The sequence below is a fragment of the Phoca vitulina genome, unplaced genomic scaffold (assembly GCF_004348235.1).
Source record: "Phoca vitulina isolate PV1807 unplaced genomic scaffold, GSC_HSeal_1.0 scaffold20, whole genome shotgun sequence".
NCBI lineage: Eukaryota > Metazoa > Chordata > Mammalia > Carnivora > Phocidae > Phoca > Phoca vitulina.
Genome location: NW_022589723.1, coordinates 36,712,027 through 36,727,190, shown reverse-complemented (window position 1 = coordinate 36,727,190; position 15,164 = coordinate 36,712,027). Strand labels below are relative to the sequence as shown.

The 15,164-nt window shown below is 49.0% G+C and overlaps 1 protein-coding gene across 1 annotated transcript in view; it reads right to left on the bottom strand.

Annotated features, from left to right (window-relative positions):
* LOC116640673 (thrombospondin type-1 domain-containing protein 4-like) overlaps positions 1-15,164 on the bottom strand; it is a 197,133-nt gene that overhangs the window by 22,128 nt on the left and 159,841 nt on the right. The window contains exons 5-8 of the mRNA XM_032417818.1: positions 10,548-10,823; positions 4,172-4,301; positions 3,040-3,244; positions 2,307-2,480 (exon numbers count right to left, since the gene is read on the bottom strand). Coding sequence (XP_032273709.1) covers positions 2,307-2,480; positions 3,040-3,244; positions 4,172-4,301; positions 10,548-10,823 — 785 coding nt within the window. The remainder of the gene's footprint in view (positions 1-2,306; positions 2,481-3,039; positions 3,245-4,171; positions 4,302-10,547; positions 10,824-15,164) is intronic.

The window sequence follows — 15,164 nt, the reverse complement described above, 5'->3', positions numbered from 1 at the left end:
ATATCTTTATGGCTGCAGTGTAAGGAGGAACACTCATGTTTTACAGGACAGGAGTGGGAGTTAGCAAGACACATTTTGGTCCAATGCCAAAGGAACCCTCTGGGCAACTGCCTGGATCCGCCATGAATTTCTGGGAAGGAGTTAGGCTGAGTCAGGGACGCTGCAGAGAGCTCCTCATGCTGGCAGGGAGGCTGAGCACAGTGGCTTCTGGGGGGCCTCCCAGGGCTGCTTGGGCACTGCCAGGAGCTGAGGTGTGAGTTGGGAGGCTTGGATGGAGGGAGAGGGGATGTGCAGACAGAACGGGGGTGGGCCCTGCTGGACTCAGCCTCAGGGCCCAAGTCTGAGTCCATGGACACCTTTCGATGGGCACCTACTCTCCATTTGTTTCCTTTGGGTCAATGCCTTCCTGAGGACTAATTCGGTGCCCATGACAGCCCACTCAGGGACAGAGGCACAGTTAGCTGCTTGTCCTAAGAGTTCAGTGTTTGCACACGGGCTCTCTATCTGGGGACCATCTTGGGGCTAAAGGGGAGTGGCCGTAAGCCACGAGGTGTCAGGAATCCACAGCAGGTCAATCACTCGATGAGAATCTCCAGGATGATCTCTGCATGCGAGGTGAAAGCTGCGTTGGCAGGTCTGTTCCTCAACCCTCCACCAAGGTGCAGTGTTACTGTGATGACGGGGACAAAATTAAGGGGCACCTTAGCACCGGATGGAGTGGAAACCCCTATGAATGCTTGCAGGGTCATGCTCAGAATACTGGACAATGCTCACCAGTCGGGAGGGATGCTGGCCCAGGAATCCACCCATGTGGCGGGACGGCGACGCATGAAGGTTTCCTCCTCTGAACTTGAGATGTCGCCCTGTTGTTGTTCACATGATTCCACAGGGAGACGAGGCTCCCGCGCTCAGTGTTTCCTAAGGCTCTAGGAACTTGCCTGGTCCCCTCTTACCCTTGGCCCAGCAGCCTCAGTGCCCCCTGGGAGCCCGTTAGGAAGGCAGATTCCTAGGCCCACCTCCCCGCGCAGACTCAGCCCCGGCACCATGCGGGGATTCCCAGGTGACCTGTAGGCACATCGCAGTTTGGCAGCACGGTGAGGAATTCTGATAAGGGAAATGGTGGCCACCTGGCCTAGCCAAGAGGAAAGCACTAAGGACAGAGACAGCCAGTCCTGGCTCCATCCCAGTTCAACTTGCAAGGGCTCTAGACGGTCCAGAAACCCAGAAACCGTTGGGGTGGCGGCCAGCCCACTGCCCTGGGAGGAATCCCCTGATGGCCTCTCCCACTGCCAGCCCGTCAGTCAGGGGCTTCCACAAGAAAAGGAAGGCAAAACTCACTCTCTCCTTCCCTCTCTCTCTTCCCCTCCCCAAGGTACACTCTGTAATTTTGCTTAGTGCTTTTCCCCAAACCCTTTTTTTTTTATTGTGGTAAAATACACATAACATAAAATTTACCATTTTAATCATTTTCAGTGTATATTTCAGTGGTATTAATTACATCTACACTGTTGTGTAACCATCACCAGACCCAACTCCAGAATCCCTATAAATCCTACTTTTGTCATTTTTTTTTTAGGGAGAGCACACACATGCATGCATGTGAGCGAGGAGGGGGAGGGGCAGAGGAGGAGGGAAGAGAGAGAATCTTAAGCAGGCTCCATGCCCAGTGGAGCCCTGCATGGGGCTCGATCTCACGACCCTGAGATCATGACCTGAGCCGAAATCAAGAGTTGGATGCTTAACCGACCGAGCCACCCAGGCGCCCCTAGTTTTGTCTTTGATATAGGAACTCTATCTCTTGCTGGTTTACCTTGCACATAGGTAACTGGCGGGCCGACGGTTAACTGTACGCGCCTCAGACTTCATCTTTACATCTGACACCAGGGACCCCAAGGGAGGCCAGGCTACTGGGGAGGGCGACAGTCTGTGAACTGTGCTGAGTTAGTGAGAAGGAGGGAAGGGGCCTGCCGTCTGCTGAGTGCTTTTATATGCCAGGCACCGACTGGCATACCATACGAGAGATGCAATGTAATTCTTCCCCTGCTTCAGTATCTCAGGATTTAATGTTCACGTGCAGTGCGAAGGAGAACTAATGCTCTCACACCCACTGCCCACCCTTGCAGCCCCTCGGTCTTTGTATGAGGATAGAAAGCCTTTTCCCCAAAGTCAGAAGTTACCCTTGGGATTCTCAGCTGGTGATTCATCTTCGTGGTGTTGGGGTGCCTGTCACGTACAGCTCCTGCCCACTGGCCCAGCAGCCCTTGGTCCCGGCTGTAGGAAACCCACTCTGCCTGCCCTCAGCTCACCCTTTCACTCCACTCGGTGAGGAACCAGCTCTTGGCACAGGGCCCCATGTCGCAGTTCTCAATGTCGTTCGGCCGGAGCTTCATGTTGCATTCTTCATCGTCGACCACGTCCCCGATGTTGCTCACACACTTCACGTCTCGGGTCCTCTGTCCCACCCCGCAGGGCACTGAGCACTAAAACAGCAGGAATAAGTCAGTGGGATGGGCAGCGTTACCTTCGGGGGCCTCTCCAGCCCGGGTGGCCTCATCCTTGTCACCTGCCACCCGAGCGGACGACTGTGGTGAGACCCACTGGGGGGCTCTGAGTTCCCAGCCCTGAAAACCTCGCCACCTTTTCTCTAAGACCTTCTTGGATGTCCCGCCCACTTTGTGGCTCTGGGCCTCCGTTCTGTCATCTGTGAAACAGGGGTGCGAGACTGGAAGGAGCTGACTTCTCATGACACACGAGAGAGAGCACCTGTATGCGCGTGACTGCCACGGGCTCACCCTGCAAGTCGGCTGTGGGCGGCTGCTGCACACCACCCTTAACCCTCGGGTGCTATCTATCGGTAACATGCTTTGGTTTGCAAAACAGTCCTTCCAGAACACCCCCCAGCCCCAGCCCCGCCCCGGGAAGGGTTCTCTTTAGGAGACCTCAGGGCTGTCCTGAGCCAGGTCGTTGGTGGCAGTGGGGCGGGGCATGGCAGGGCGTCTGGGAGGGGGAGCTCTAGCGCAGGCGGCCTGCCCCACGTACCGAGGTCCAGTCTGTGCGGATCTGCCACTCGCTGCAGATCTTGAGCTGGCAGGTGCTGGTGGTCTCGGGCTTCTCCAGGTGCCGGCAGCGGAAGGGCTGCACCGTCAGGCTGCGGTTGGCGTACACCTGGCGGCACAGGACCTGGCGGTGCTGCATGCCCAGGCCGCAGGTTTTGCTGCACTCGGACCACTCTCCGATGTCCCAGCTAGCTCAGGAACGAGAGAGCGCGAGAGGGACAGATCACCTTCAGCCGGTGGAAGAGAGCACCGCCCCGAGAGCCGGCTCGCACAGAACCATGAGCACCGTTACGGGTGGTCCTCACCCAAGAGCACAGCTCAACGCCTGCCTGAGGGCCATCGGACTCCGTGAAGCAACGTAACTCTGTCGCCAAGCTCTTTACCAGTGACGACAGCCCAGGTTTAGAAAATTAAAGAAAACCGAGAAGGTGCAAAGGATTTTTATCTAAAAAACGCCCCAAACTCCAAACGTTAGTTTTATCATCACCCCGTAGAACATTAACCCACGTTGGATCTTAGAAATCTCCAGCATTCTTTATTGCTCATGAGCTACTTACTCATCAGTTTCACGATCCTCCCCGTCATCCTGCTTTGTCACTTAGTTAAATAAGACATCAGCACATGCTCAGTACGTAGGAGGATGTTTCTATTACTTTGAAAATTATGATGGGACCCTTTTTGGGGGCTCTTTCTCCCTGTTCTTCTGGAAGTGTCCTCTTCATCATTCAGTAACCAGCCCAAGACCTCTCCTGAGACACTCCTCCCGACTTCTCCTTGCCCACGTACTTGTGACTCTCCTTATTCTCTCTGTTCACGGCTCACCTACAACACTGACCACGCTGGACTGTAATTCCCAGCTTCCCTCTTTGCTTTCCTCACCGGGCTAACACGTAATTGCTCCAAATTACCAAAGGCGTGTGCTCACTGCTAAAGGCTACAAGCTTCCACGTTCATCCCCAGAGACAGGTGTGCTTGCCGAACAGACTGCAGTTTATGCACAGACTCAGTCTCGTGTCTCTAAATCAGATGTAGACAGATTTTATGTCCGCTAATAAGGTCCTATGCACCCAGAAGTGACCCGATAACAGGCGATCTCCACAGAGAGGCCATCTTACAAGGCTGGGCAAGGGAAGAGGTTGCAGGGCTCCTCCTCGGGGGTGGGCTTCATACTGGAGTCGCAGTAGCTCTCGGGCACCTCTTCGTGGGTGTTTCGGTGCACACAGCGAAAAATAGGGAACTGCGATCCTGCAAGGACAAGGAGAACTTCTCAAGGACAGCCCCACACACTTGAATGTTGGGCTCTGGGTGCAGGTGCACAGAGATCTGGGTACTGATGAAGAGAGGCCGCAGGAACAGAGAAATGCACACACACACAAACACTCCTCCTTCATTCATGTGTTTACACACACCTCCCACACAGGGGCTGTGACAGGCACTGTGGACACTGGGGGTGCAAACCGCGGACACGGTTGGAAAGTGCTAAAGGCAGATACAAACAATTTTCATAACAGTTCAAGATATCACGAGGCAGGAGAGTGATTATAAAATGAGCACAAGTAATAACTGCTTGGAAGTTTTCTGGAGACATCACAAAGAAAGGGTCCTAGAGGGTCCAGCTGGATCCTACGGAAGGGCGGGGTTTGGGTAGCTGTGGGCATGTGTGTCTTGGAGGGAGGGGGCTGTCCAGGCGGCTGAACAGGAACAAAAGTGCCCGACACACTGGCCTGCGTGTGCCTGGAACGTGTGAGAGGCCGGCTGAAGCAGAGAAGTAAGAAGATTCAGGACCGGCTAGAAGAGCAGCGAGCTTCGCCCTACTCTCTAAAGCATTTTACCCATTCCCCTAATAAAGTACTGATCCAATGGTATTTTTAGTTATTTGAGTAGATGTCTGCTTCCCATGAGACAGAGAGCTTCTCAGGACAGAACTAATTCTTGTTCATCCCTGTAATCCCAGTACCTAACAGAATAACAGCCGCTCAATAAACATGCTGAATGGATATTTATCAGAGGTCTCATATTTGTTTTTATTACTTTGTTTAAAAAAAATCATACTGACTGCCTCAGGGTTGTTGTTGTTGTTTTGTTTTAAATATGCAGCCGAGTTTCACTGGCTTAATATGGATAAATGTATTTTGGAGAAAAAGTCAGAATCCGTTAAATGGAATCTCTAGCTTTGAGAAAAAAAAAAAAGCCGACAATTCTGCAGCCTCTCTCTGCTACCCCCTGGTGGCAGCTCGGGAGTATTGCTAAAGGATGTGTACCAAGTGAGAAAGGTAACCAGGAACAGGCCATGCAATTGTTTGAAAAATACGATGTTTCTTCACAAATAACTGTCTGTCCCCCTGTGCCGAGCCCCATTCAGGGCCACTACCCAATTCCTGCCGGGCAGAACATGATCACTCATCCTACAGTTCCATCTTAGCTCTGTTGCTAACTGGCCAGGCATTTGGATTTTCTGAACTTCCAACTTACTACAATTTAATTGTAACTGGAGGGATAACTCTTCACAGAAACGTTTCCCTATTTCATCAGCCATGAAGAGTGTGTCAGTGCTTGTTGACGTTGATCTTGTGTGACCCCCAAGCCAGAGGGTGGTTCTTGTAAGAAACCTTGACAGATTGGAAGACAGTTCTGAATCTGAAATGATCATTTGTTTAAAAACCACTCTGGCAGTAAAAATTCATGATGTAGCTATAACTTTAAGACCATTATTTAAAAACAATGTTCCGGCGCGCCTGGGTGGCTCAGTTGGTTAAGCAACTGCCTTCGGCTCAGGGCCCTGGGATTGAGCCCCGCTTCTGGCTCCCTGCTCGGCGGGAAGCCCGCTTCTCCCTCTCCCACACCCCCTGCTTGTGTTCCCTCTCTTGCTGTCTCTCTCTCTCTGTCAAATAAATAAATAAGATCTTTAAAAAAAACAAAAATAATGTTCCAATGAAGTATAATTATTAGCGGAGTAAAAAGCGGTACTGACTATAAAACTAATAAGAAGCAAAAACTTTTGTGGAATGAAATTTTGTCCAGTGACATATCTGCTTCCATGAAGAAGAGATTTTTTAAATTAAATTCCACATATATTAAGCACATTGTGCTCGCTTACAAAGATGAATAAGATTCCGTTCACGCCTTTTGGGATACCCATGTGGGACCCAGCTATTAAGGGATTAAGTAAAAATCTTATTATTTATCCCTTCAGACCATGTGGGTGTAACTTTTCTGCTGGCAAGTCTGCGGACTGGAAAGCAAAAGTCACTACTCCAACCACATGGCACTCAAATGAGGGGGCAATTTAATATCTTTAGCTAAAAGGATACAGGCTACCATAGGAATGCTCTGTGCCTTGGAGGGATGGGTCCTGCCCAGGGCTGTTTGTACGTGGCCACGGACCTTCCTCATCCTCTTAGTGCCTTTATACTACACTTAGCCATGGTCCAGCTCCAGTGTTCAGCCAAGGACGTAAATCCAGAGGCTCACTCTCTGATGGTGAGAACCATAATTCTTGACTCCAATGACCTCAACGGTTTCTTTTTTTGGGTCAGTTTTGATTTCTGCAGAGAATGGGATGGTGAGGTCCAGTGCTGGCTGGGCTTCAGGCAGCAGGAAGAATCTGGGATCATTTTAGTTGGGTTTTATGTTGTGTGTGTTGATCAGAACAGAGGTGTATTATCCTGGAGGAGGGAACCGTACTGCAGGTAATCCGCAGATATTAAAGGAGGCAAGTCAGTGAGTTCTGGGGACGGCGTAGAGAGGCTGGTGCGGCATTGGGGAGAGAGGGATAAAATACGGAGCAAGAAAAAAATGAAATCATCTGAGGTTTGGAACTCCAGCAATCAACTGAGCCAAGCCAAAAGTTTGACCAGACAGAAGTCTGGGCAACGGCCAGGTGGAGTATGAGCCACTCTGGGCTGTTGGTGGCAGGACCCCTCTCTGTGACAGTGATACAGTGAGGGGTGGTTTCCCTTGAGAGGCATGGAGACATGTGGTCTGTTGAGCTCCACCAGAAAGGACTGGAGAAGATTTGTGTGGGGACGAATGGTGAGGTCACAGGGAGCATGGATGTGGTTTGCATCTATAAGAGCAAGATGGTACCAGTAGGCTCAGAAGGGCGTGGTCCTGGTACATTTGTCACTGCTGCTGAGCTAAACATGGATGCATCCACATGGCCTCATGTGCCCTGCAATCCAGCCAGCGCTGCTGGGAACAAACCTTACAGGGAGCAAAGGAGGGGCATCCAGGGGCTGCTGCCATTTGTCCAGTGGAAGAGCAAGGGGCTAGGAGTACGAGGGGAGGGAGGGCTGGGGGAAAAAACAGCTCTGCTCTTGTTTTATTTCCAAGGAACCTCTTCCGTAGCTCTTGGACTGGAGAAACCATGCTGTTTCTCAAGGTAAAGAAGAGGATGCACATATCATCACAAGCATCCAAGTGGCAGATGCTGTGTGTGTGTGTGTGTCCACAAGGCAAAGCAGAAAGACTATATTAAGAACGTTAAATAAAATCATATGGAAATCTAGAGAAAAAGATTCTTCAGTTGCGAGTACATAAATCCACATTCTTTAAGCTACGATAGAACATAGTAAGGCAGTAACAGCCTTGCCTATCCAGGATGCAATGATGTAAAAACTACCCTTACACCTTTTCTAATAGCTGGATATGCCCCATTTGACAATATATTCATCAATTCAAGAAACACTTGAGGAGCGTCTCCTTGTGTGCTGGCTACCACCCCAGGAGCAGGTGATGAAAAGAGTCCATGCGCGGAGACAGCTAGGCCAAGTAGAGCTGGGACAAGAATGTGTCCTGAGTTGCGGTGGGGTCCCATAGGATAAGTGCCCACCGGTGCCTTGCAGAACCAGGAGGGGCTTCACAGAGGAGGTGCACCTGAGCTAGATCGGGGAGTCTAAGTGGTTTGCTGGCTCCATACCAGAGGATATAGTGTAAGGGATGCAGGTGTTTTAGCTCAGTGTGGATCACACAGACTGTGGTTGGCTGGGGGAAAGATAACCAGAATTTTTGGAAATGGGGTCCCTCCATCATGCCTTGAATGATCCGTTGAATGAACACCGGGGTATGTGGCATTAATTCGGTGAATGCAGGGCTGTGTGAGCAGCATGAAGGGTGAGCGGGCAATGGCCCACGCTTTCGTCCTTATTCTACTAAAGTCCATGAGGCGATGCCCGAAGTCCTCTGGACACGGCGACATCTCACGCTACTCGAAAGACTAGGCCAGGCGATCTTTATGGACAGGAAAGGGAAGAGAATCTTCCACACATCTGCCATCCTTGATATAAAACCACAAGACGGCAATTTTGCTTCTTTTTATGACTTTCCCTGTGTGTACCTAGCACAAATGTGTCTGGTTCCTCCGGTGGGCATTGCACCACTAACTCCATGGTGCAAACTTCAGTAATCACACATTTGGACCCCGGGTTCCTATGTCAACTGCATTTCATCCTGCTCACCTCTATAGTTCCAGGGTTGGATCCTGACTGAAATGATTTTGGCCTTCCTGTGTAATTAGCTTTCTGCCTCTGTTCAGACACATTCTATGGGCGTATCATTTTCCTTCCGAAAGCTTAAAAAAGAGGTTAGGGCAATGAATCTTCAGTCCACATTCTTTGCACACATATTAAGCAAAAGCCCACTAATATCTGCAGTGTCAGCTCCAGAAATCAGTGCTCCAGTTATCAGTCATCACAGAACTGGCTGGGGGTCCAGGCAGGAGACGCTCCAGCCCCCACGAAGAACCAAACACCTCAATTCGGTTCTCAAAAGCCACCAAGCTGATGCTCTTGGGAAAAAGATAAAGGCTTTACAGGCAGTTGTGAAAATTTCCCGGGTGCAAATTATGTCAGACTTCCTGAATTTTCTACCCTTGGGTACATGTCTCTTGAAGAAAAGAAAAAAAAAAAATCCCCAAACCACTTTTCTTAGTGTATCAGTTTCCAAGCAACAGGAACTTCTTGGGATAAAGCCTTCCCATTTCCGTGGCCACCTCGCCTCCAAGGACAGCGGTTTTAGCGTCACAAATAGGACTTCCTTACAAACAGGAGGCCATTACCACGCAGACAGTACCCTTGCCTCATAGTTCCTAGTGGTCTCAGACAGATCCTTGCACTGAGGAGCTAGGCCACCTTGAAACTGAGAAACAGCCTCAATTTCCAACCCAGGTGCCAGACATTCAATAAGGGGCTTCTGGACACATTCCACGCCTACCTTAACTTTGGAGTTTTCAAGGAAATAGGACCCCAGATCCACCCCACAGTTCAGACTGATATTGATATTGACCCCCTTGCCCACAGCCTCCTTTGCTTTGAGCCTATCAAAACTCGCTTTCTTTAAATGTCACCTGAACTCCATCTGCCCTTCTCCCAAATCCTGTAACTCTTTTCTTTGTTTGGAGAGACAGCATTTGTTCCTTCTGGTGTCTCTGGCGTGTGGTCTCCCTTCCTGCAAGGAGTCCCTGGAGCTGGTGTGGCTGGGCTGCAGGCTTGCCCCCGGGGTCATAGCTGATGGGGTTAGGATAATGGGACAATACACAGTGAAGATTTTACGGAGAGAACCGTGGGGAGCTGTGAGCATTGGTGAGCGTAAGAGCCGACTCACACCTCAAGCCCCGTGAAGGTGCTTTTTTTCTGGAATCTTAGATTTGAGAATGAGTTTTACTTGGTATTTGTGTACGTACACCTCAACTTCTCGATCTTAAACTCGGTGAACACATTCTGCGGTTATTCATGAGCTCGTCAGGCAGGACAGGGTTAACTCAGCAGGCCTGGGGGGCTCAAACCCTACACACTCCAAAGAAAGTCCTGTCTTCAGGACCGGCCCTGGAGCAGGGCTAGAGACAGCCTTTGAGCCCGTGGGATATTCTGCTGATCGGAGTGTTTTTCCACACTGTATCAGTTTGACAAGATAGTTTATGCCAACAATGCGATTTGGCTGAATGCCTGTATTTGTGGGCCTGTGGTCTTGGCCACGTTCTATCTATCAGTCTGACTTCTGGGTGCTAAAGGCTGAGTAGCTAATGTAAATCATGTGGGGGCTCCATGCCTATGTGATTGAGCCACAGTAAGCCCCCTGGACACCAAACCTCAATTATCTAGTTGGCAATAGTTGGTCTTGCTGTCACCCATCACTGCTGGGAGAATTCAGTGCATCCGGGTGCAACTCTCTTGGGATGGGACACCTGGAAGCCGGCCCCCGGTTTCTCCTGGACTTTGCCCCACGTGCATTTTCCCCTGATGATACCCACCTGTATCCTTTCACCGTAATAAGTTGTGACCACAAGCATAGCAGCTCTTCTGAGTCTTGTGTGTCCTTCTTGTGGCTCATCAAGCTTGAGGGAGGTCTTGGGGACCCTCCACCCAATGTCATACCAATGAACCATCTCACAGTCAGGCTCAAGGAGGGGAAGCTGCGCCATGTCCCTTGAGCCCAGCCACCCAAGCCTTGCCCAGGGTGTCTGCAGAGACCCTCTTCGCCCGCACTCGAGCTCACCTTTCCCACAACTTGTGGAGCATTCTGTGGTCCCCAGCTGCTTCCAGTTGTGGTCCCGGCTTCGCCGCGGGGGCTGCGGGGCTGCCGGCACCACATTGTCTGGTCGATGGGAAGAAAATCCATCCAGATGCCTGACTGGGAAGGTCTGTGCCGATTCCGAGGTGAATACTTCGGGGGCTCCACCGTGCACATCTTCCTTCTCCTCGGCCTCCTCTTTCTCTTCTCCCTCCTCCTCGCTCCTCCCGTCTGTTCCCAGCTGGCCGTTGAAGGGCTCCCCTAGGAGAGGCAGGTGCACACACACAGAAGTAAGACTGGTCTGGACCCGGAGTCCTCCCTCGGACATCCCTCGGACATTAGAAATTACATAGCATGAGGTCATTTCCAATCCATAGCACATGTATTTTAAACATGCAGGTACCAGTTTCCCTAATATTCAAAACATTGTTAAAAATGAATAAGAAAAAGATGAATGTCTCAGTAGGAAAAGCAGGCAAGGGCCAGGAAGAGGCGAGTCACATAAAAAGAAATACTTTAAACAGCCCAAAGTCACACAAAAAGGCTCAACTTCACTCATAATGAAAGAACTACATGTGAAAACAAAAACAACCACCACAACTTTATTAGCCTCACAATAAAGAGGAGGAACTTTGGAGACCCTTAAATCCCTAAACCCCTCATTGAAGATACAGGAAAACAGGGGAGGAGGAGCCTGCTGATAGACACAAAGTTTTGGAGGGCAATTTGGCCATATCTACCCAAGTTTGTTTTATTTATTTATTTATTGAATTTTTATTTTATTCAAATTCAATTAATTAATATATAGTGTATTATTAGTTTCAGAGGTAGAGGTCAGTGATTCATCAGGTGCATAGAATACCCGGTGCTCATTACATCACGTGCCCTCCTTAATACCCGTCACCCAGTTACCCCATCCCCTCCACCCTCCTCCCCTCCAGCAACCCTCTACCCAAGTTTTAAATGCACATACCCCTTGACCTAGGGATTCAGTTTCTAGGACATTTATCGTACAAATATTCCCATTCTTTTACACAAAGCTGTATGTACAAGCATGGCTCCTAAAGCGTGTTTTGAAATAGCCAAATAGTAGAGGGAACTTAAATGTCCACCAGGGTACCGGTTAAAATACGTCATGCTACAACCACGAACGGATGCTATGTTATTTTTTTTCTTTTAAAGAATGAAGCAAAATGTATGTTGTGACACGGAGATATGACTGATGCATTGTTTGATGAAAGAAAAAAGCACAGCAGGACTCATTTTGTATATGCACCCACACAGATGTGGCAGGACCCCCTACGAGAGATTAAATTTGTGTTCTGCCCTTGTGTCTGTCCCACGTCTCCCAGGCCAAGTGGCCAAGCCCTTAGGTTTTCTGGACTCGGATTTTTGCAGGGAAGTAAAAGCTGCTGGACGTCAACAGCTCTTCCTTCTCACAGTGAAAGCCTGAGTTCTCAGTAAGGATAACAAGGCCCAGATACTGGGGCCAGCCAATGGGAAGAGAAGGAGGAGGAAAGAGGAGGGAAAAGTGGAGAGCCTTTTGAGAGAGGGAGAGATGTTTTCAAGGCAAGGAGAGGCCGAAGTCAGAAGGCCAGAGTTTCCTGAGCACCATAGACCTTACCTGTACCAGACAGGGATCTTTACTCATACTGGGGGGGTGTGCGGGGAGCCTCCGTATTTACTGAGATAGAGTTTTCTACAAGTGTCAAGGAAATCTGAAGTTGAGGCAAGATCTAAGTTAGACTTCTGGAAAAGACTGGCATGCGATGTTCCCTGTACACTTAGACTGCAGACAAAGGTTCAAATTGCTTATAAGCATGTTTCTACATGCACAGGAAAGGGCTGGGTGGAATCCCTTCAAATCATGAAGAGATATTCCCTCTTGGAATGGGATTGGGGGATGAGGTTGGGACATACTGTTTTTTTTTTTTTTAAGTAGACTTTATTCTTTTTTTTTTTTTTAGAGCAGTTTTAGGTTCACAGCTCAATTAAGTGGCAAGTACAGAGTTTCCATACCTCCTCTGGCCCCACATAATGCACTTACCGCCCTCATCAACACCCCGCACCAGAGTGGTACATCTCTTACCATCTGCAACCTGCATCGACACGTCATTATCACCCAAAGCCCATAGTTTTCATTAGGGTTCATTTTGGTGGTGTACATTCTATGGATCTTGACAAAAGTAGAATACCATGTATCCATCATTACACTATCATTGAGAATAGTTTCACTGCCCTAAAAATCCTCTCTGTCTGCCTATTCACCCCTCACTCTCCCTTAACCCCTGGCAACCACCGATCTGTTTACTGTCTCCAAAGTTGTGCCATTTCCACAATATCATATGGTTGGAATCATACAGTATGGAGACTTTTCAGATCGGCTTCTTTCACTTAATAATGCACATTTAAGTTTCCTCCATGTTTTTCCATGGCTAGGTAGCTCATTTCTTTTTGTGCTGAGTAATATTCCACTAGCTGAATGCACCTCAGTTTATCCATCCATTCACTGAACAAAGGACATCTTGGTTGCTTCCAAGTCTGGGCAATTAAAAGGTGGCTCCGTAGCGCAATGGATAACGCATTGGACTTCCAAGTCTGGGCAATTATGGAGCACTTGTATCTTTATATATTTTTATTTTGACTGAATATTGTTCAAGCATATACTAGTTTGATACAAAACAAGGAGGCAAATTCCAGGGTTACTGTAGAATCCAGTTAAAATTTAGGACTTTCCCCACCCTGTACCACTTCAACACTTCATGGCTTAAAATATTAAATACAGTTTAAATCAACAGAATCAAGACTAGGCATACTGATGTAAGTGAGACTAAAATATGACCAGATAAAAACATTTAAAAATCTTTTGTACACCTTGCATGCACTGGGCACTACGCTGGGATGGACACCTCATATTCAATCTCCTCCACCGCCTGACCCCTTCAAGAAAAACCTTCGAGTGTAGGGTTTTTCTCTTCACTATTTTGTAGACTGGAAATGTGCTCAGAGAAGTTTCTGACTTGCCTGAAGGTGCACAGCAAGAAAGAGGCAGAGCTGGACTCGAGTTCATGGCGGGTAAAGCCTACTACAGAATGCCCCTCCTCACTAACTTTTTACAACTGACTCCTTCTGGGCCCGCCCTGGCCCAGGTAGCCGGTTCCATACTACCCATTAGCTGAGACCCATCAGGCTTGTTATCAATCGTCATCACCCTGTAGGATTTCAAATAGTCTGTCCAATTGTCCTTATCCATCAGCATCAGATTTCAGGAACCTCAATATTCTGCCATCTGAGCTTCGTTTCTCAGACTGTGGATCGTTCCTGCAAATGGCTCGAACATTGTGTCGGGCTGAGTGCGCTGACTTGCAGTTTAGACAGTATGCGCAGCCCGCGTGCCCGGTACGCACCCTGCTGTCTCCAAGGAGCCAGGCTGTTCTCCCCTGACCTGTGACAGTCAGATAACTCGGTTATCCATCTGGCGGGCCAGGCCTCACATCTGTGCCCTCACTTCCTGGGACAGGTGTCAGAGCAGGTAACCCTCAGCGATATAACAGACAGCAGACTAAGGTCACTGTGGGACCGGGGCAATAAGTCCATCTCTCTGAGCTTCCATTTCCTACTTTTTAAAATGAGGCCAAAAACAGCCCCTTCCTCTGAGCACTGTCGTGATAATTTGATGAGCTCATCTATGTGAAGGGCTCAGTAATGTCTGGCGCACAGCAAGGACTCCGTGCACGTGAGTGATATTATCATTGATATTTATGTAGGCCTTCCTGTTCAAAAGATGGAAAAAACAGTCTCCATTTGGGTGGTGGGTTCCATTATCATTTGGTAAAGAAATATCTGCAGAGCCGGACGGCTGCCTGCTGTATCTATCAGCAGAGCCCATAGGAAAGAGGTAGATAATTAGGCGTGAACTCATTATTCTTTTCTTTCAAGTCAGGAGAAGCAAAAGGTGACCAAGAGAAAAGGCATGAGGTGGACAGAATAATGGCCCTCTGAAGGTGTCTGCCTCCTAATCCCTGGAACTGTGAGTATGGTACCTTGTAAGGCAAAAGGGACTTTGCAGATATGATAAAGTTAAAGATTTGGGGATGGAGAATGGTCCTGGATTGTCTGGCTGGGCCCAGAGATGTGATGATGGAAGAAGGGGGTCGGAGTCCGAAATCTGAAAGTGCTACTCAGTTAGCACTGAAGATGCAAAGAGAGGCCAGGAAGCAAGGAGTGCAGGAGGCCTCTTGAAGTGAAAAGGGCAGGGCGACAGAACCTTTTAGAGCCTCCAAGGGGAGCATGGCCTGCCGACACCTTGATTCCAGCCCAGCAAAACCCATTTTGGACTTCCGGAACTCCTGAACTGTAGGATAGCAAATGTGTGTTGTTTTAAGCCACCATGTTTGAGGTGATTTGTTATATGACAGGCAGCTCTAGGAAACTAGTATCAGGTATCTCAAAATGTTGAACTGGAAAGACAGACTCAGGATGTTCACCTCATTTCTGAATCAAGTGAATGAGACCCTCTTATCAGCAAAGGCTCAGACAAATGGTGAAGCATCCTCTGATGTCAAGGGCGTGTCCGTGGGTTTTCTCTCTGTTGACTGAGAG